At 37.9% G+C, this 22368-nt stretch overlaps 2 protein-coding genes across 2 annotated transcripts in view; one reads left to right on the top strand and one right to left on the bottom strand.

Annotated features, from left to right (window-relative positions):
• The window catches only part of LOC137250933 (uncharacterized), a 33481-nt gene extending 12336 nt beyond the window's left edge, over positions 1–21145 (top strand). Inside the window, exons 2-4 of the transcript XR_010953118.1 lie at positions 20038–20091; positions 20590–20646; positions 21070–21145. The gene's annotated coding sequence lies outside the window, so the exon portion shown is untranslated. The remainder of the gene's footprint in view (positions 1–20037; positions 20092–20589; positions 20647–21069) is intronic.
• l(3)05822 (lethal (3) 05822) lies at positions 504–16981 on the bottom strand. The gene is made up of 3 exons (XM_067784705.1): positions 15456–16981; positions 15131–15379; positions 504–3731 (listed from the first exon to the last, which is right to left on the bottom strand). Exons 1-3 carry the CDS (start codon positions 16956–16958, stop codon positions 3627–3629), a joined length of 1857 nt encoding a protein of 618 aa, XP_067640806.1. The 5' UTR covers positions 16959–16981; the 3' UTR covers positions 504–3626.
• Positions 21146–22368: the final 1223 nt, after the last annotated feature.

Below are 22368 nucleotides of genomic sequence, written 5' to 3'. Positions count from 1 at the left end.
GCTAGACGAAACCGACAAGAGGCGAATAATTCGTTTGAATTTTCTTTCGCAATACAGAATGATGTTATAATAAAGGTGATATCAACAACATAACCTCACTTTTTCGGTAGCTCTATTTTCCAGTATTTACTTGTATTACAAAAAAAGTATTAAATTTAGACAGCTTAATTTTTCGTACAAAATTCCCCACAAAATTTTTTTGAGCTAAATTGGTTGCTATATTCTTTTTGGAACACAAAGTTACGTTAATCTTTTTGGCTAAACAGTTCTAGTAGCGACTTATATAGTTATAATATTTCTAAACGTATAGTAAAACTTACTCTGCTCGTAGTAGAGTTAAAGACAGTTATGCGTGATAGACAAACCTCTAAAATATACATACCGAACTTGTCAGAATAAGGGAAAACGTCAACGGGATAAGAACACCTGAATGTTCATTTTATCATGTCTTTATATCGTTCTACATTTTTTCTGAAACATCAAAATAGCAGTAGGTGTGGGAATTTTACTTTATATGTATACAGTTATATTTTTTGTAATAATGACGATGCAGAAAAATAGTTTAATTTTTCCACAAAAAAGTGCTTGTCGAACTCTAATGCCGAGTTTTTCAGTGCGAGTTTAAACTACAGTTAAATTTGAGTAGAGTTTAACCCTGCCACTTCGGCCGCTTAAGGGCCAATTAAACTTCCTTAACCCTAACGCCATAGTCGTAACCATACCCATATCCATAACCATCTCCATTGTGAACGATTAATGGTGCCTTAACCTAAAAATCGTGAAAATTTCATAAAAATGAAGAAAACGCAAAAAATTACAAACATATTCCACAAAAAATAAGTCTCTTAGTCCATAATGTATCCAAAACAATGAATAAAATCTACAAAAAGTTATTAAATTCACCAACTTAAATATTTTTAGGTTATGGATATGGCGAGAAACCAAAAACCAATTGGTTGGCTATGATGGTATGGTTATGGCCATTAATGGATTACATTGATTTCCATAAGGTAGGTTCGATCAGCTGTTTTATCTGGTTATGCTTATATGGTTATAAGTCACCATTAACTGGCCCTTTAAGCTGAGCAGCAAAGTTTTATGTTGTCGAACAATGTGGCAAGTTAAACTCTAGCTAACTTTAACTGTAGTTTAAACTCGCACTGAAATACTGGGTATAAATCAAAAGTAATAACTGCCACTATTACGGTTTACAACTCGACTTAGATGGAGTCTTAAGACCGTTTCTTTAATAATCGCGCGTTTTCTACGAAATGAAGGTGCGGTAATAAATTTGCGAATTAATCGTTATTCGATGCAACTATTGCCATTCGATACCTACGATCGATGTTATGAAAAATTAACCTTTTCGGGTGCTCTCAGAGAGTAGATTATCAGTGCTTGCAAAATTTCAACGGAAATAGAATTGTGAGTTGTAAACCGTAATTGGGACAAACAACACAAAACATGTTTAGGTGAATTTCTTAGCTTGAATTGACTCACAATGGGCGCTTTCAGCGAACACAATTTTCGTTAATACGTTGCAAACATGTTTCCGGCACGGCGAGATGACCCAGCTGGCAAATAAAGTAATTATTCTTAAATTTTAAGGAAAAGGATTTTTAAAATTATTTTTCACACTTCACTCTAATATTAAGAGGAAAAAATTACTTCAAATCAGTGGCGTAGTAACGGAGGAAGGGACAAAACCCCTCCGAAATATTAGTAGTTTCGTAAAAACTTTTTGATATACATTTCAATCTCAACTTAATCCATAAATCTTTCGCTCCATCGTCGAAACAATAACTTTCGTCGGCATACAAGAAATAGCTTCAAGAGGACATCGTGACCCTGGTCCTATATCCCTCGAGACTCCTCCCCATAATGATGGTAACTTCAGATCTTTATTAAGATTTCGGATGAATGCTGGTGACCAAACATTGAAGCAACATTTACTTCAAACTGCCGCATTGAAAAATCGCACAGATTCAGACTGAACTCATCGAAATTTGCGGGCACATAATTCTTGAAAATATTTTTGCAAAAATTAACGCAAGCGAATCAGGCGCGAATCCACGAGGATGCCGTCGAAACTTTGAATTATCCAACAAAGAAAGAACGTTTGAAGCGATTGCGTGAAACAAGATGGACGGAAGGACTAAATGCTGTGATCTGCTTCGAAGAAATGTTTGCTACCATTTATTTCATTTTAGAAAAATTTCATGACTGTGGAAACGCTGAAAGTTCTAAAAATGGTTTCAGTTATCTACACACTTCGAAGACTGGAGGATTCATTGTGGCAATTGTTATTAACGAAATTTTTTCTTTGGCTCAACCATTAACCTCTTACCTTCAAGGGAAAAGTGTTGATCATTCTGCAGCAGTTTCAGCGGCTGGTGATCTGGCTGTTTTGTTGAAAGAAATTAGGGAAAAGGCTAAGTCAAAGTTCAAAGAAATGTTTCTTGATGCTAAAGAATTAGCTGAATCTATCGGAAAGAAAATCGAAGTTCCTAGGATTATGAGTCGTCAAAAAAATTGAGAAAACTATGAAAACAGCTCAGCAGAAGAATATTTTCGCAAATTGATATTCACCCTTTTCATCGATCACTTCATATCTTCAGTGTCTAATAAATTCATCAAGCATAAAAATACATTGTCCATTATTGAAAATGTCATTCCCGATAAATTGGTCGGAAAAGTAGGTGAAAACGTTTCTGAAACTGTCGAAATAATAATTGATCAGTGGCTAGCACTTACTGGAACAGCGGTATCTATGGTGAAAAATGAAGTCCTACTATGGAGACAACGTTGGGTTGGAGAAGAAGGTCGCCCAAAGACATTCATCGACGCATTAAATCTTTGTAATGAAGAATTTTTTCCACACGTTTTCAAGTTTTTGAAGATTGGAGCCACGTTAGCTGTAACCATTGCCAGCAGTGAACGAAGTTTTTTAACATTGAGGCGTTTGAAAAATTGGATAAGGAATTCAACCGGAGAAGATAAGCTGAATGGACTTGCCCTATTAAGCATAAATATTGATATCACAGTGGAAGAAGTCATTGATCGATTCACTCAAAAACAGAGGAAAATCAATGTGTAATTTTGCTTTTTACTATTAATTATTACAACAACATTTTCAATAAATGGATCACTGAATAAATACAATACTATTTCGTACCAATAACATTATTCCATACAATAAGTAGGTAGTGATGATACTTAACAAAATTTGAATTTTAAATTTTGTGAATCCCTACTACTACGCCACTGTTCAAAATGTCAATGAACTGCTTAAAACGAAAAAAAAAAATTATGCTTAGTAATTTGACGTAAAATCCCATAAATACACAACGGTGCGTTCAGAAAATTACCATTCAACGTTTGATCCTCTTGTGTTCGCTGAAAGCGCCCAATAACACCAAAAATTAGTTTTTGTGCTTACTCTATTAAAAAACTACCGTGATTTTTGATTTTGTAAAAATGTTGTTAGTTTTGTGCTAGCCAGAGGCTTCCACGTAGCCTGATTTTGTGTTGTGATTTAGTATACGATATGTTTGTGTGTGTGTGTATTTGCAGAATTTGGTAGTTGACCAGTTGGTAGTTGCTTATTCCAACGGAATATTGGCTGACTAATATTCAAGGAAATTTGCTGGGAATTGACCTTGCCGATTGTCAATCTCGCCAAATAGCCAGTCTTCATTGATTCTGTAGAGTATGGTCACCATATCATTTTCCTGTAAAGGCAATAAAATAAATTAGTACATTACATAAAATAATAGTTAAATGTTGTCATTTCATAAAAGATAATCTAAGTTCAATCGTAGGCTTTAGCCAGAGTATTTTAATCTTTCTAATTTATTTGTATCGGCATTCATCCTGGAACGAGTGATGAAAAAATCCCCCCAAAATGGTATCCATTTTTATTATATATAAAAAAAAAAAATGTAAGGCGTGATAACCCCCGAAGAGACCTAAGGCCGAGCTTCTCTTCCAATTTGCGTCGTGCTCCTCTTAATTTTCCCTACAAATTTACCGGACGGGACCTACATGTTTTATGCCGACTCCGGACGGCATCTGCAAGGCAGATGAGTTTTCACTGAAAGCTTTTCATGACAGAAATACACCCGGAGCGCTTGCCAAACACTGCCGAGGGCGTCCCCGCTTAGAAAAATTTTCTTCTAATTGAAAAAACTTATTTCTAAAATTCTGATGTTGCTGTGCCCGGGGTGTGAACCCAGGGCATACGGTGTGGTAGGCGGAGCACGCTACCATCACACCACGGTGGCCACGCTTATATTAGCTTTACTTGTATGTTTGTACCTCTTTCATATCAAATAATACAAAAAACGTGTTACTTATAGGCACTGGTACCCGTTGTTGTTGTTGTTGTTGTTGTTGTAGCGATAAGGTTTCTCCCCGAAGGCTTTGGAAAGTGTTATCGATGTGATGGTCCTTTGCCGGATACAAATCCGGTACGCTCCGTTAACTCAGCACCATTAAGGTGTTAGCCCGCCATTAAACCTTCACCACATTAAACCTTCAGGCCATCCCTCCCTCCCCACCCCCAAGTTCCATGAGGAGCTTGGGGTCGCCAGAGCCTCGTCTGTTAAAGAAACAGGATTCGTCGCGGATAGGTGAGGTTAACAATTGGGTTTGGAGAAGCTATATATTGCGCTGGCAACCTGAAAGGGTTGCGCTACACAGCCCCTTGAATCTGATATTTTAGTCGCCTCTTACGACAGGCACACCTACCCCGGGTATATTCTGACCCTCTAACCCGCTGGGGGTCACTGGTACCCATCTTTTCGAGTGGTACAAATTTTGTATGGAATTTAAGTACACTAGACTACATCAAATGAAAAATTTGCAAAAGATCGTTCTCAAATATGAAATTAATTTTGGGAGAGTGTCTATAATAATTAAAAATTTGTATTCTTCCAAATACAGTAAGTTTTTATTTCAGAGTGGCCATATGACATCCGATCTATGAATTTGGAATTTCTGAACTTCAATTGTGCCTATCTGACTCTGCAATTCAAGCAATTTTCTGAATTTGAATAATAACATTTTAAACTTATTATATAAGTTGTAATTTTTTGAATTTTAGTTGTAACTTTCCGAACTCGCATTAAAACTTTCTGGATATGAACTTTCTCAATTTAAATTATAAATCCCGAAATCTAAATTATGATTTTCTGATCTCAAATTGTAATTTTTTTAATTTAATTTTATGAATCTGAGATGTAATTTTCTGAACTTGAAATATAATTTTCTGAATTTCAGTTATCATTTTCTGAAATTCAATTGTTATATTCTTAACTGAAATTGCAATTTTCTGAATTTGAGCTTAAAATTCTGTTATTGAATTTTAAGTTCAGAACTTGAAGTTTCGTGAATTTGGATTGCAGTTTGAACTTTATTTGTAATTTTCTGAATTTTAGTTATTTTCTAAATTTGAATTGAAATTTTCTGAATTTGAGTTGTAGCTTTCTGAACTTTAGTTGTTATTTTCTGATTTGAGTTGTAATTTCCGAAACTTTAGTTGTTTTCTAAATTTGAATCGAAATTTTCTGAATTTGAATTGTCATTTTCTGAATTTGAGTTTAATTATCTGGGACCATGTAGTTCCTGCGTCCTATATTTAATAGCATTTCTATTGCCATATGGCCTGCACTCAAGCTGCCTGAGGTCAGGCCTTAAGCCTTGTTACAGTTGCTAGCGCTATATTTCGCTATTGTGCAGAACGGCATACAATGCTGCTGGCGAGGTAGGTTTTATGGCTCTAGTTATGTTAATCATTGAAAAACTGCATGCCCCTCTATTTTTTGAGCTTGACAATTGCCTCCAATACTCAATTAGAGAATTCGCGTGATAGGGCATCCTAGCATCATTTTGCATGCATACAGTGGAACGGAGGCTTTCTTTTGCTCTCTCTTCCACATGGAGCTTCCACGACAACTTGCTGTCTAGTATTACTCATAGATATTTTGTACTGTACTTTTCTTGTAGGATCACCCCTCCAAGCTTAGGCTTAGTCCAATTAGGGACCTTATATTTCCTAGTAAATACTATTGTATCGGTTTTTTGCGAGGTTGCGGTTATCCCGGCTCCAGATGCCCATGCATGTAAATCCCGAAGTGCCTAATCCATCGGAGAGCTGATTGTCGATAGACATTTGCTGCTTATGACGACTCAAACGTCATCAGCATACGCTGTGGGTTTGACTGGTCCTCTATTAGTTGGTGACCAGCGTTCACAGCATTGGTTATAATATCACACCCTGCGGCGTCCCTCTGTTTACAGATCTTGTGACCTCGCATAGACCCCATTGCGCCGTGATAATTCTTCAGCTTAACATGAAGCATTCAGTTTGTTGAGGCCGGATGAACTTCAATCGTTTCGAGATATTGTTGCAAGCCCCAGAAAAACACCTAGGGCATATTCCATTTGTCCAAGGCTTTCTCTATATTCATGACCACCCTTTTCAACGTATATAGTGGAAGCATATTGTGCTGAAGAGAGAAATACTTCTTTCTATCTACGGTTTTGACAGAAAACATGTGAAAAATATAAGCCTGTAGTCTTTTGAGTGTAGATGACTGGTTCTTCCCGCTTTCGGTATGAAGATTACTCGAGCCGTTCTGCATGATTGCGGGACGTGGTTCGTTTTTCTGCAACCCTCAAAGATAGTTCCAAGCCATGCTACAATCCGTCCGTCTGCCATTTGCAATGTATAAGGTAATATCATATCTGGAATCGGCGATTTGAACTTGGCAAACGTTTTATCGTCCATTAAATTTTGGTATTTGTCACCAATCCTGGTACTGCTCGCTCCGTATTTGGAGTGTAGACTTTGTTACACAATTCTTCCGCATCATCTCTTGATGGCAAGTGTGTTTTAAGTAGCGCCTCAAGGGATTTTTCACTACTGTGTGACCATTCCCCGTTGTAGTTGTTGTAGCGATAAGGTTTCTCCCCGAAGTCTTTGGGGAGTGTTATCGATGTGATGGTCCTTTGCCGGATACAGATCCGGTACGCTCCGGTAACACAGCACCATTAAGGTGCTAGCTCGAACATCTCGGGAACGATTTATATGGCCGAGTTAAACATTCAGGCCATCTCTCCCTCCACACCACCAAGTTCCATGAGGAGCCGGGGGTCGCCAGATCCTCGTCTGTTAGTGATACAGGATTCGCCGCGGATAGGTGAGGTTGACAATTGGGTTTGGAGAAGCTATATATTGCGCTGGCAACCTGAAGGGGTTGCGCTACACAGCCCCTTGAATCTGGTATTTTAGTCGCCTCTTACGACAGGCATACCTACCGCGGGTGTATTCTGACCCCCTAACCCGCTGGGCGTGACCAGCCTTAGGGCACAACGATAGAGACATTTTCTAGAAAACACAAAGTGACAGGCCTAGGCCTACCAAAGCGTTAAAACAAACGATATCAAATGCGAATAAAGCGAACATTGAGCAAGCCTCGACCATTCCCCGTCGTCCTTCTTTATAAGACCCTGGACTTTATCTCCCTTAGCACTTTGCTAAATCTTGCCGTACAGAAAGTTTCCATGAAACCATCTTGAACCTGCTTATTTCACGTTTATAAATCCTCAACCAATCTTTATATTCGTTGCAGCAATCTTCGCTGTCCGCAGCTTAAAAATCTGCATTACCTTTCCCCAAGAGGACTCAACTCATTCAACTCCACGAAGTAAGTATTCGGCCATATTTTCACATTTTCAACTTATTTTTGGCGAATTATGTAAAATACGTTTAAGTTATTTGCATGATTCAATCACAAGAGGTTTGCTCGACAAACACATTTTTTGACAATTGCAGCCATTTTGCTCCCAAATCGAATTGACATCCGTTAACTGTGTTGTTTCTTTGCGAATTTTCGAAAAATATTAGTAGTAAAAATAGGAAGCAATCAGTTTACAAATACCGGATAAGTACTGAACTGCATATTCCTTAGAACATTTATTTTCATTTTATGATGAATTTATTAACTATGCCATAATCTATTAGTGTGATAGGTTTTATGAAAAGTACGGACACCAAGGAATCGTGCACTTTGGCAAACGTATGAACATACGAATCTTAAACCAATACAAAATTCATCGTTCAACGTCAAAACCTCGAATATTAAATCAATTCACGTAAAAATGTCATAAGTAAATAATGGAGATGTCATAACGAAATGTTCTCATTGGGCATGTTAACTTATTCAGGTAAAAGTCTAGAACAGGAGTCTACTGCTAGGTTAGGTTAGGTTAGGTTGCAAGGGCTGAGCTGGACACTATGGTAACAGCTCACTACTTAGGCCACCAATGGGCCCATTGTAATACCCTATACGGTCTCAAAGAGGACCCCTACCCTGCCTAAAGCGGCTCTAACCACCTCGTGGAAATTATAAATTTTGCTAGAGCCTTTACTTCATAGCTAGAGACCTCAGCGAGGTCATGTAGAAAACGTTTACCAAGGATGGCCAACCTACGCCTACTAAGCGCTGGACAATGACAGAGAAGGTGCTGGACACTCTCTTCCTCTTCTGTACATCTGCAGCTGCGACAATAGTCGAAGGTCGTTACCCCCATTCTAGCACCATGCGTGCCTATTAAGCAATGCCCTGTTAGAACCCTTATCAGGGACGATAAAACTGATTTGTTTAAAATCAGAAGCGCTTCTGTGCGCCCCTTGTCATATTAGGGCCAGGTTTGCCTGGATGTCTCACACGATGATATGGCTGGCCATAGTCCATTTGCAATTCTTATAATGCTTGTGTTCACACGAAGCCTGAAAGTGGCCTTGGGTATACCTACCGAATCATTTCCCGGAAGGATATGGTCGGTGGTGCCTCTTCTGGTCAGCTCGTCTGGTCTGCAATTGCCTTCAATATCCCTGTGCCCAGGTACCCATATAAGGCTGATACTGAAGTGCTGAGCCATCTCGTTAAGAGATCTGCGGCATTCAGTGACCGACTTTGCGTTGTCGACGAATGAGTCCAGGGCCTTTAACTACTGCTAATACGCGTCCAAAAATAGCGAGAGAGGTGACCTCGACAACAATAATCCGAAGGCGGAAAAGAAAAATTGTATCTCTGTCCGGAGATATTTGCAGTTGAAGTTGGCAGTTTTCATGTGATTTTTGTAATGTTTTTGTGCACTGAAAAAGATTTTGTGTACAAAGGGATTTTGCACGCATTTAATTTTGATCCCACCTCATTGGTGGACCGGCCAGGGTAATTTTTTATAAGCTCGGCTGAAGGCCGCCAACGCAACCCGGGATCATTTTTCGGTTTTTCGTCAATATCTTTTGAGCGAGCTAAAATTTTTATTTCCGCCTTCGAATTATTGTTATCGAGGTCAATACGCGTCTTTTGACCTTCTGTTCTATTAATTCCGTATGTTCGGAAAATTCGTCTCCATTTAAGAATTTGGAGACTCGGGTTTATATTTGGAATATTATGCATATTCGAACCTCGTGAGGTAGTAGCTAATGAACGGAATATAAAGTTCTTAGACAAGAATACATTTTCTTTTATTTATGTTTTTGTCAGTTCATTGCGGCTTCTGAGTAGCGTATCACCCCATGTCGGCTGCCTGTTCAAAATCATGCTATCTCAAAATATTGTCACGGATATTAGCATCCCTAAGCTATACCATCACTAAGGCGATGCTAAACGATGTTCACGTCAATAATCAAATAATGTATACACATATATAAGGCAGCCGAGAGATGTCACACACAGATGCATTTACTTATACGCCTATGTGTGTGCGAGAGACTGTAAACTACAAACTCACATACATCTGAGAGACGCTGAAAAGTAGAAAATTGTAAACAAGTAGAAACTATATGAGAACTATAAACACTCGAAATAGTTGGTAAGTTCTGGAAATAGAAGAGCCTAGATGTATGCAGCGTAAACTATAAAAGCGGCACAAGCGAGTAAAATGTAATTCAGTTTGATTTGAGATTTGGATTAAGCGCTATCTAGCGAGCTATAGCAGTATTATTTTGAATAGTAGAGTTTCATTTGAGCTGTCAATCAGTTTGGTTATTAAGTAAGCTATTCGTTGCAAATTACAAGTGTTATTGTGAAGTACTTGAATAAAGGCCATTTTTCCATTATTCAATATTGGAGTTATTTATTCAACAGTTTAGTGATTCGAACTTAGCAGAGGATTGCAAATAAGAGGATTTGCAAGCAAATTCGTTACAATTGGTGTCAGAAGAGGAATTGTTGAATAAATTCCAGAGGACAAAAAGGACATGGCAAGGTTCAGTGAATTGAAGATCCAGCAACTAAAGAAGGAGTTGGAAGCCCGTGGATTGAATACAAGCGGCGTTAAACTCGAACTTCAGGCACGGCTACGAGAGGCAATGGAAGCAGAAGGAATTGATGTGGACGAGTATGTTTTTTATCCTGATGAGGACGAGACAACAACAAAAATTGAAGAGAAAAATGAAACACCGCAGACAATGGCGAACACAGACCTGAACATGATATTGGTTGCAATATCGGCACAAATGTCCGAAATGTCATCACAAATATCTACCAACATGTCATCACAATTGGAAGAACAGAAAACGTATATGTCATCACAGATGGAATCCCAAGAGACACGAATAACATCAAAGATTGAAGCACAAGAAACGCGTATTTCAGAAATGTCGTCGCAAATGTCATCTCAACTGGAAGAACAGAAGACATATATGGCATCGCAACTGGAAGAACAGAAGACATATATGATATCTCAGTTGGCTCAGCAGTTGAAAGCGCAAGAGGATCGCATATCATCGCAGTTGGAGGGTTTTAGTGAACGACAAGATAAAATGGAAGCTGAGATGGATGCTTTGAAAGATCGGATTCCGCAGTTACAATTAAATCGTCCAGCAGTTTCAGCGAGTAATCCAAAGGTAAAAACACCATCCTTTGACGGTTCTGTTCCTTTCCATGTCTTTAAGCTACAGTTTGAGAAGACCGCAGTAGTGAACAACTGGAATGTGGAAGATAAAGTTGCCGCACTCTTCGTAGCATTGAAAGGACCAGCTGCCGAAATCTTACAGACTATTCCAGAGTACGAACGGAACAGTTATGATGCATTGATGGCTGCTGTAGAACGGCGGTACGGAAGCGAACACAGGAAACAGATATTTCAAATAGAATTGCAAAACCGTTACCAAAAAGCTAACGAGACTTTGCAGGAGTTTGCTTCGGACATTGAAAGATTGGCTCATCTTGCAAATGCGGATGCACCCGTGGAATACACGGAAAGAGTGAAGATTCAGAGCTTTATAAATGGCATACGGGACGTCGAAACGAAGCGAGCCACATACGCGAACCCAAAGCAAACATTTTCTGAAACGGTATCCCATGCATTGACTCAGGAAACGGCGTCATTATTGAGTAAACCAGCATACAAAGCTCATCGTGTGGAAGTAGAAAGGCCGGAGTGGGTAGACGCAATATTGGAGGCACTGAAAGGATCGCAAAAGCGAAGTGAAAAAGTTATCAAATGCTTCAAATGCGGGAAGTCCGGTCACATAGCACGTCATTGCGATCTTGGTCTTAATAGTTCCAACAATGTGGGTGGCCGTAAACGCAAAGCTGGAGGAGATGAGCAAGAGCGAGTAAGAGGTAGAGAGCTAGATCCAGCTATTGAATGCCCTGTGATATCTGTGTCGCAAATTGGAAGGAAATCAAGCAGTCTTACCGTCAGAGGGAATGTGGATGGCAAAGAACGAGTACTGACTGCAGATACGGGCGCATCTCATTCCTTGATCCGATCTGACTTGGTCAACAGGAGAGTAAAACCGTTACCTGGAGCAAAGTTGAGTACGGTCACTGGCGAGTATAACCAAGTTCAGGGAGAAGTGATATGTGAAGTATTGATTGGGAAGGTCATGGTTCTACACAAATTTGTTGTGGCGGAGATTGTTGATGAAGTTATATTGGGAGTGGATTTCTTGGTTGACCATGACATCAAGATCGATATGCAGAGAAGGGTGATGTGTTATGAGAACCAAGATGTGCCACTTAACTTTAATTTGGAAAAAGGGTTCAGCAGTAATCGGGTACTGGTGGAGAAGACTCGACGAAGGCCACGGAATTCAAAGGTAAAGGTTGATGGAACAAATGGGCCAAACAAATCAAAACCGAAGGTACCTGTGAGAGAAACACTGGCATTGAAAAGCCCTAACGGACGTACTGAAACGAAGAAAGAATGCAAGGGTGGTTTCAAGCCAAGGCACACTACTGTTGTGAAGCGTCGGAACGATACTGATTATGCAAAGGAAATCCGTCCAGCGCAAGCTCTGCGAAGTAGTTCTTCATTGGTCAAGCAACAGAGTGCGAGGGAACGATCCAGGATAATGAGTAGTAAGATGAAACACAGGTACGACAAGGAAAATAATTCGAAAGGTTTCTTGGCGGGAGATTTGGTACTGTTATACAACCCTCACCGGCGGAAAGGTGTTCCATCCAAATTTCGGTGCTGTTGGGAAGGTTGTGAAGAAGATCAGTGATACCATCTACCGCATACAAAGCATTGAGAAACCACGGAGTAGAAGAGTGGTACGTTTGGCGATGCTAGCAGCGTTTAGATCGAGAGATTTGTCTGATCGGGACGATCAGACTTAGGTGGAGATATTAGCATCCCTAAGCTATACCTTCACTAAGGCGATGCTAAGCGATGTTCACGTCAATAATCAAATCATGTATACACATATATAAGGCAGCCGAGAGATGTCACACACAGATGCATTTACTTATACGCCTATGTGTGTGCGAGAGACTGTAAACTACAAACTCACATACATCTGAGAGACGCTGAAAAGTAGAAAATTGTAAACAAGTAGAAACTATATGAGAACTATAAACACTCGAAATAGTTGGTAAGTTCTGGAAATAGAAGAGCCTAGATGTATGCAGCGTAAACTATAAAAGCGGCACAAGCGAGTAAAATGTAATTCAGTTTGATTTGAGATTTGGATTAAGCGCTATCTAGCGAGCTATAGCAGTATTATTTTGAATAGTAGAGTTTCATTTGAGCTGTCAATCAGTTTGGTTATTAAGTAAGCTATTCGTTGCAAATTACAAGTGTTATTGTGAAGTACTTGAATAAAGGCCATTTTTCCATTATTCAATATTGGAGTTATTTATTCAACAGTTTAGTGATTCGAACTTAGCAGAGGATTGCAGATAAGAGGATTTGCAAGCAAATTCGTTACAATATTTTTCAAAAATTTCCCAATTCAGGATTTGTCACAAAACCGCTCTATATTAGAGTTAGATTGAAGAACGCTTCATTTCAGAATGCTTTTCATTAACTCCCTCGTAAGACAAAATGCATTGAACTTATGCTCATGTAGTTTTGGAAACAAATTTTGAGATAGTGCATTTTTGAATAAAATTCTAACGTACGGCATTCTTCAAACAAACTCTGAAAGAATGACCAAACCAACATAACTCTTTAACAATTCACGAAATATTTAGTAGAAAATGAATTGTTTCGCCCAAAAACTTTTGGCATTTACAAATTTATTATCACTACTAATATACTACCAAAGATACTTATCTACTACCATTTCACTGAAGGGGATTCAATTATTCCCCGTTTTCCTTACTTCGTAAAAGCAACCCGTCCAGGACCCGTATTACGTGTTACGATCAGCGACTGAAAACCATTTTCAATCAAGCAATAACTATGCAACTGTCAAACTTTTTTTAAAAACAAGTAAAGGTGTCTAAGTTCGCGTATAACCGAACATTATATACTCAGCGTGAGCTTCAATTGTACATTTCATTTCAGATAAATTACTTTTCTACATAAACCGTGGCACCGCCCGTTTAAAAGAAAAATGTCTCCCCATTTCCTCTTACAGTAAAACTTGATAACTGAAATATCATTGATTCAAAACTATTTTTTGCTAAGTTATGGCTTATTGTTCTAGTCTACGACCCTTTTAGATTTATTTTATATCTAAGTTGCCGTGGTCTTTAACCGATCCCGTCCATTTTTACTAGAAATATTTTCTGCTATAAGAAAAATATGTGTACACAATTTCATTACGATATCTTAATTTTTCTTCGAGTTATGGCTCCCGAAAAATAGAAAATTGCCTAGTCATAAAAGGGCGGTGCCACGCCCATTTTTTTAAATTTGAAGTTTTTTCTATTTATTGTTATAAATCCACTTGGGAAATGAAATACCATTGATATAAAGCTCTTTTTTGCAAAGATATAGCTTATTTTATTCATCCATGACTCTGTTAAAAATCTTTTATATAAAAGTGGGCGTGGTCCTTAACCGAATTCGCAACTTTTTCTTCTCTCTGACGAATTTTATTACGCTAGGCTTAACCGTTTTTGACTTATGATTAATATTATTTGTAAAATTGATTTTATCACAAGTGGGCGGTGCCACGGTCACTTAAAAAGATTTTTTTTTAATTTTTATCAAGTCTCAATATCAGTCCACTCGTCAAATTTGAACATTCTAGCTGTATTATTTACTAAATAATCAGGTTTTTTGTGTTTTCCAAAATGTTATATATATAAAAAGTGGGCGTGGTTATCATCCGACTTCGCTCATTTTCAATACCAATCTATTCTGGGTCCAGATAAGCTCGTGTACCAAATTTGGCGAAGATATCTCAATATTTACTTAAGTTATTGTGTTAACGGACAGACGGACGGACGGTCATGGCTCAATCAAATTTTTTTTCGATACTGATGATTTTGACGATTCCTTTATACCTGTACAACCAACCGTTATCCAATCAAACTTAAATACTCTGTGTGCAAAGCACGCTAAGTATAATTATAATAAACAATGGATCAAACGAGTACTATTTCTGGCTAGTTCATATAAATCCGATCCACCTTTTAAGAGCTATTGTGATTTAAAAAATAAGTTTCGATCATGGATCGTAACACGTAATACGGGCCCAAATTTTTCAATTTGGGAGTGTCAAAGATCTGTCTTCATTGAAGAACAAACCTCTAGTAATTGAACCATGGTTATCTGGAAATATGTACTAACAATTGCCATTTCCTTTTTTTAAATATTATTGGAAAATGTGTAAATTCTGTTACAACTATATGCGTGCTCAAAACTAACTTACCTTTAAGGCCAAATCAGTTTCGTATTCGGCTGGAAAATTGTAGAGACAACGGACGCGCAATGGCTTACTTTTTGCTGTTTGCTGAACATTATTGATTCCTAGTGTCAATGGTGCCGCCGTTTTTTCCTCTTTTAGAGGTACTTTAATATCAATATAATTTATTGGGAAAATACCTTCACAACCAGAACGAGTGCGACCGCGATACCATTCAGCGCTTACTTGATCTAGAATATAAATTTTTTCATTTTCCTGCAATAACAAAAGGAAGTCGTATGCATTAAGAACGTATTGATGAACGAACAAAATTTCAATACAATTCACTTACCCTAAAGCAAAGATCACCTTCCTCGATACCATCAAAATCGTATAACGCTACACCAAAAGGCCTAGTTTCCGCCACACCACTGCTAGGGCCACCACTGCCAACAGCACCACTTAGCTGTAATGCGTCCGCTTTACCTGATATCACATCTAACAATGAAACACAATTCGTTGATGACAGCGGTGGTGGCGGCGGTGCACACAATGGCATCGGCGGTGATGGTGGTGCATCATTAACGCTGTTATGATCGAATTGTGGTTTCGGTAATATCGGTGGTTTGGGTGCGCGCAACTTTTGTGTTGATACTTTTGGTTTTATTATAGTGGGTACACTAACTGTTGGTGTCGGTGGTAGAAGACTCTTGCCATTACACAGTGGATTGTCGTTGCTCGATTGAATACGTGTATTAATTGTGCCGAGATTGCGCACTGGTGCTGTTCCAATATTACCCGCAGTCGTTGCTGTACTCCCATAAATAGCTTCGACTATTGTAGCGCCACTATTGAAACCACTATCAAAAGCTTCCCATGGATCTAAAGGACTTGTGGTAGCTGGACGGCTGCGCGCAGTGAAATCATCTTCGAAACCACTCTCCGGTTGTGAGACGCTACCATTGTTGGGTGAACTAAAATTCGAATCGGAACTAAAGCTATCGACGCTAAGGCAATCACTATTTGATTTTTGTGTGAATGTTGGGGAACTTGGTGGTGAATCGAAACTGATAAGTTGTGCTTCGACTACACTGCTTGAAGCGCCTCCTGCACCACCACCACCACCCCCCCATGAATTTAATGATGTAGAAGTGTAACTGCTATTCGAATTCACCTGCCAACTGCTACCATTTGCTAAATTGGATGTGGCACACGCAGCTGCTCCCAAAGCATTTGCACTGCTGCTGTTGCTGGTGTAGTTGGTTGTTGAAATTAATTTATTACTGCTGCTGGTGTTGGTGCTGCTGGAATAAGCACCAATACTGACACCATAAACTTTTTTAGCTTTATTGTTAGTATTACTGTTACTTTTCTTAAGTCTAAATATATTATTTAGCAGTTTTGTTGGATGGTTTGGTGGCTGTGGCGCTTTACGCCCGTTTACTTGCACTTTGGGTGGTGGTGGGCGTGGTGGAGGTATTTTCTTAAAATTACCATTTGTTGCGCTAATATTGCCACCTAAGCTAAAAGGGTCATCATCCCAATTAGTGGCTGGTGTATAACGTGCTTGTGGAAATTTTCGCGTTATTGTTGATTGATTACCTTCCATGCTAAAACTTGCAAAGTTGTTGTTGTTGCTAATGATGCTTGCATTGGTGTTCATTGCTGATATTGGCCTCTTTGGTGGTGGTGGTATATTGAAGGTCATCTTTTGCATGCCACCACTTTGTTGTTGTTGCAGTTGCTGTTGCTGTAATTGTAGGCGTAATTGTTCAATGCTAGCATTTGCACCTGCAGCAGCACTTTGACCATGCGCCACTGGTGGCGCTGGCGCTGGTCGCGAAGGGATTGTCATGCTAAGCGTAGGATGAATTATTACTGCAGAGAAAAAAAAGAAAACAAGTAAGTAAGCAAATTGGTTTAATAACAGTAAGGACGGCACTGCCGAAGACCCCATACCTGTCATTAATGGAGCTGAACAATAATTTGTTGCAATTTCCAAAATTTCTAAAATCTGAACACTCTGTTGTATCAAATATTTTTTTATAAAATTATTTATTTGCACATACATATTTACATACATAAGCATATTGTGTAAAGCAAGCGGTATTTTTCACCGTACTTAAAAAGTGGCATTAGGGATGTTCTAACTTTATAGCATACATTTTATATAATTTAAAGGTGAGTAAAAATTTTAAGGTAAGTATGCAGTTTACAGGTAAGTATGAAGTTTACAGGTAAGTTCGAAATTTACAATTCAATTAGTTTTAGATCCATGTCTTCAACACCGCTCTTAACGACTTTTTCAGACAGTAATAGATGCCGTATATGTGGGGATATTGAAAAGTTTGAGGCTTCTAGCGGTTAAAATGAGGAAGAAATTACGATGTGCCTCTTATCTGAACAAACTGTTGTATGATCTGATATACATTATATATATGAACGATCTTAACAATTTTTCTAGGCAACAATGTCTTCCTTATATGTAAACTTCCTGTGAAATTTCAATCTTCTAGCAGGTAAAATGAGGAAGTAATAACAAAACCCTGTTTGTAGGAAAATCGGTTGTATGGGGGATATATGATATTGTAACGAATTTAGGGAAATTCCGCTTATTTCCAACCTTCTGGAAACTTTCGAATCGCTAAATTGTCGAATAAATAACTCCAATATTTAGTAATGCAAAATGGTCTTTATTAGACAACTTTGAGAGTACTTCACAATAACACTTATACTTCACAACTAATTGCGTGTTTAAATCAAACTTATTACTGATTACTCAGCTTGCGCTGCTTTTATACTCTCCGTAGCTTCATTCGCATATTTCTACTAAAGTCTAAACGTTTCGCTTTCTAGAATCTCTGGCTTGGTTACCAGCGATATACATGTATATTTGTAGTCATATGCGTGTGTATGTGTGAGCACTACTTCGACTAATGACTACAAGTGTGCGCGCTAATATCTCTTCGTTGCGTAAATGATGATTGCTTGCTTTATTGTTGTTGTGCCTTTATTTAATAACCGCTTAGTGATGTATCACTTAGTGATGCTAATATTCGTCACAATATAGTGATCCGATCCGGCCGCTCCAGACAAATGATTAATCGGACACACAAATATACCAGCTCACCAAATTTCATCAAAATATCTCAAAAATTGAGGGACTAGTTTACGTTAAAACAGACAGACGGATGGACGGACAGGCATACATGCGGACATTGCTGAATCAACTCAGCTCTTCATCCTGATAATTTCAGTATACCTACTTATTGGTGGGTTTATCTCTTCTCCTTTAAGGACTTACATTTTTGAGATTCGTAACAAACTTACTATTCCATTTCGTTTTCATAAAAGGTATAATAAAAAAGATTTTATTATGTTTGTTCGCATCTTCGCGTTCTCCTCACCGCCCACATTTTATCTTCTGAACCCTTTCCATTTATATGTAATCCCCTGCCCTCAACAGTAAAACCAGAGATACTTGAAACTATAGAAATTCAAAACGCTGTACACAATTGGAATATGTCAAACTGGCGATAGTAATTCACCACATAGCTGCTTGAATAATTTCGAAAAAAGCGGTTAGAGTAAGAGCCCGTGACAGCCAGAGTTTTGTCATTTTATAAAAGTTGAAATTTCGTTAGTGCATACTTCCAACCGAAGCAGGATCGTTGGTCTATTATACAACTTGAGTCATGGTGGCTTTAACAGATATCGTGCAAAATATTTGCAGAAAAACAGACCTTTCTTTCATTTTATAAAGACTGATTTTCATATATATATGGTCTTCGTCACGATATAAGCAGCCACTAGTCTCATTGCCAGACACTTTCCATAGGGGCTTTGATTAGCCAGACACTTTTAATCCTTGTAAACTTCTAAGAAAATCGAACCAATTTTATATTGAAATTCGAATACAAAATCTTTAAAAAAAAACTTTTGAAATTTTGTTTGCCGTAAAAAACTTTCAGCTTATGAAAAAGTATTTAGCTTTATGAAAAAGTACAGTTTTGCATTATAAAAAGTGTCTGGGTGGACAAAGCCACTATGCAATTGTCAAGCAATGAGGCTAGTGGCTTCTTATATCGTGACGAAGACCATATATGAAAATCAGTCTTTATAAAATGACGAAAGAAAGGTCTATTTTTCTGCAAAATTTTTGCACGATATATGTTAAAGCCACCATGACTCAAGTTTTATAATAGACCAACGATCCTGCTTCAGTTGGAAGTATGCACTGACGAAATTTCAACTTTTATAAAATGAGAAAGATCTGGCAGTAACGGCCTCTTAGACTAGGTTTTTTGCTCTTAAGACAAATTTAGTGCATGAGTTACAAAATAGTTTTTGCTTTGAACAGTTTTTGGAAAAGTAGGCTGGCAACTTCCCCAGGTAGTTTAAATTTTATTTTTGCAAAAGTCCCACCCTCTTCTGCTCAAAATATTAACATTTGGGTACATCTACGGCTGAGTATTCCATTCATCATATCTCGGCTGACAGTTCGAAACTATTGGAAAATACCCTATTTCAGAATTCAGTTTATGGATATACTTGCTGTTGATAACATACTGAATCAAACCTTACTTTATTGAATAAAGTTTATTCAGAATCTTCACTTTCACTCTACGCATTTTTCACCACTTTCTACTGGGCATTTGTCATCCCTGTAGAAACTGCAGTGCACATATTCAATTACAGTAGAATCGCGAGAAAGTTAATCGCCAGTGTTTTTCTTTTATTTGAAGTTCTACCACTTCTACCACGCAAGCTCGAAAAAAGATGGTAGTTTTTTTATAGAAGTTTTTTGAAGAAACCTTTGCTTTTCCACAATTTTTTGAGAAGAGAAACAATATTATTTGTAGAAGAATAGTTTTATAACACTCAAAATAACACCTAGCGATGCTTTGATCACCATTTAATCTCTTTTCCTTTAGGTTTTTAGTACATAACTGCCACTTCCACCTACCTATGTATATATAGGAAAAGAAGTAAGTAATATTCACTACTTAAAAATATTTCAAATATAACCCAATGCTACCACTTTTTTCATATATCTCCCACTATTTTCTGAAAAATCTACCACTAAACAAAATTTTAAAGTCCGCACACTGTTAATCGATCGGCTAAGTTGACCGAGTATGAGCGTCCACGTCCCGCTCTAAAAAGTTAACTATGTATTGGTTAACTTTTCTGAGCTCATAAATTTTTTCAAATCTAGCCGTTTGTTTGGCAATAAAAAAAAGTGCGGGTATTCCGCGAATTCCTGTGTGAAAAATTATTGTTGGTGTCGCGTGGCGCAAATGTAGTTGGTCATGGGCATTTAAACTTGGGAGTTGTGTACTTGTGTTACATTGTGTTTTGGTTAACCTTTTTCGCGATTCTACTGTATTAACCTTAGAATATTAAAAAATTTAACCTAACTCGATTTACCGACTCGTTCGGCAATTTTAACTATTAAATCTGTTTAATTAATCGACAATTGGAAGTTCGAGTGTCAGATAACCAGCAAACTAAAAGACCGAGGGCGGAGGAACTCGAAAATGGTAAGTACGAATTTTCCATTAAAGTGTGATTCGGGTTTTTCCATCGAGCATACATTGCTATTTTCATATAATCGTTAAACATTTAATAAAATTTCATGAATCAGACTGCTTTTTAACAGTCGAGTATAAATAACAGTAGCGAGCAATATATTTGCACCAGCTTTTTTTCGTGAGATCACTTGGATATAGTATGTTTATGCATATACTGAAGTCGAGGCAAGAAAACAAGTGCATATAGCTTGTTTTTATAGCTTTTTTTTTAATATCAAAAGAGGAATCTTGTGTCTACGTATTTCTAATTCGCTACATCAATCAGCATCAAAAAAATTTCAAGTAGATAAACTTCATAACATGCAAATATTGCTCACTGCTTCTACGAGAATCAAAGAGAATTCTTGAATAACGTGAAATAAATATTTACAGGACGGAAACTCTGATGGAAAAGATAATAAGAAGTGACGAGGTATTAAGAGCATCAAAGAATATTTTTGGAAGCTGCCACAACTTCAAGAACAGGTCTGCTATGATCAAATGTAGAAAACGGAAGTACTGTTCCACTCTTAACTCATACTGATCGCGACGCTAATACATTCTTGGTTGATAATAATAATGAGAAAACGTTGCATTCAACATCTATGAATACTGAATCGGGTTCGAATGTACCTATATCACTTTCACAAAATTCTATTGTTGAAAAATACGACATAGGTAATTTTGTGGGAAAAAACATTTATTAGGTGATTATACGAAGTACAACTTACTAAAATATCCTTGGGTATCACCGAAGGACTATATCTTCCATTTTTCGAGTCATAGTAAAAAAGGAAAAATAGAAAAGCGATACTTTAAACATCATTTTTTAACTGAATATGAGTGGCTTGTTTATTTTAAACAAAAAAAGGATGTTTTTGTAAATATTGTTTCTTATTTGCAAGTGGTGCACTGGTGACTCGAAATCGAATGTTCCTCTCGATGCACTTGTCAAAGGTCCTGTGACATCGTTTGCAAAGTTGTCCGGTAAAGAAGGTGTACTATATAACCACGCTATCAACAAATATCACTCTAAGTCAGTCAAGATTTCATAAATACTTATGAAAATCCAGGAAAGGAAATCACTAATTTGCTTTCTTCTCATCGCATGGAACAAGTTGAGAAAAATAGAAGATTGTTGGAGATTATTATAAAAACTATTATTCTTTGTGGGCGACAGAATTTAGCATTAAGAGGCCATAGAGATGACGGTAAACTTCACTTTTCTGAATCAGCAACAAACGAGGGTAATTTTAGGGCAATTTTGAAATTTTTAGTTGCTGCAGGTCATAAAGAGCTTGAAGAACTTTTAAATTCTACACATCCAAGAGCTACTTATATAAGCAACACGACTCAAAACGATCTTATTCAATGCTGCAAAGATGAAATTCAATCTATTTTGATAGAGAGGGTTAAAAAAGCTAGATTTTTTGCAATTATTTTCGATGAAACTACTGATTATAATCCCCTCACTAGGGTAGGCACCTTGTCGTTGGTGTGAGGGCTTAGCCGAACTCCATAGCGCCGGACTATGAGGCGGAGCTGGTTAGGACTGACATCTACACCGTTTCGCCTCATACGAGGGCGGCGGGATGTCGGTGACCAAGAACTGCCAACCCCCTAATCCAGGGTGTTATGCGGACCGTGCCTATTGGACGATTTGCAGCCAGGGGATAAATTCGGAGCCTTCCC

The sequence above is a fragment of the Eurosta solidaginis genome, chromosome 1, assembly GCF_040869045.1.
Source record: "Eurosta solidaginis isolate ZX-2024a chromosome 1, ASM4086904v1, whole genome shotgun sequence".
NCBI classification, from domain to species: Eukaryota; Metazoa; Arthropoda; class Insecta; order Diptera; family Tephritidae; genus Eurosta; species Eurosta solidaginis.
Note: the sequence above shows the minus strand (reverse complement) of the source record. Positions and strands in the feature narration are given on the sequence as shown.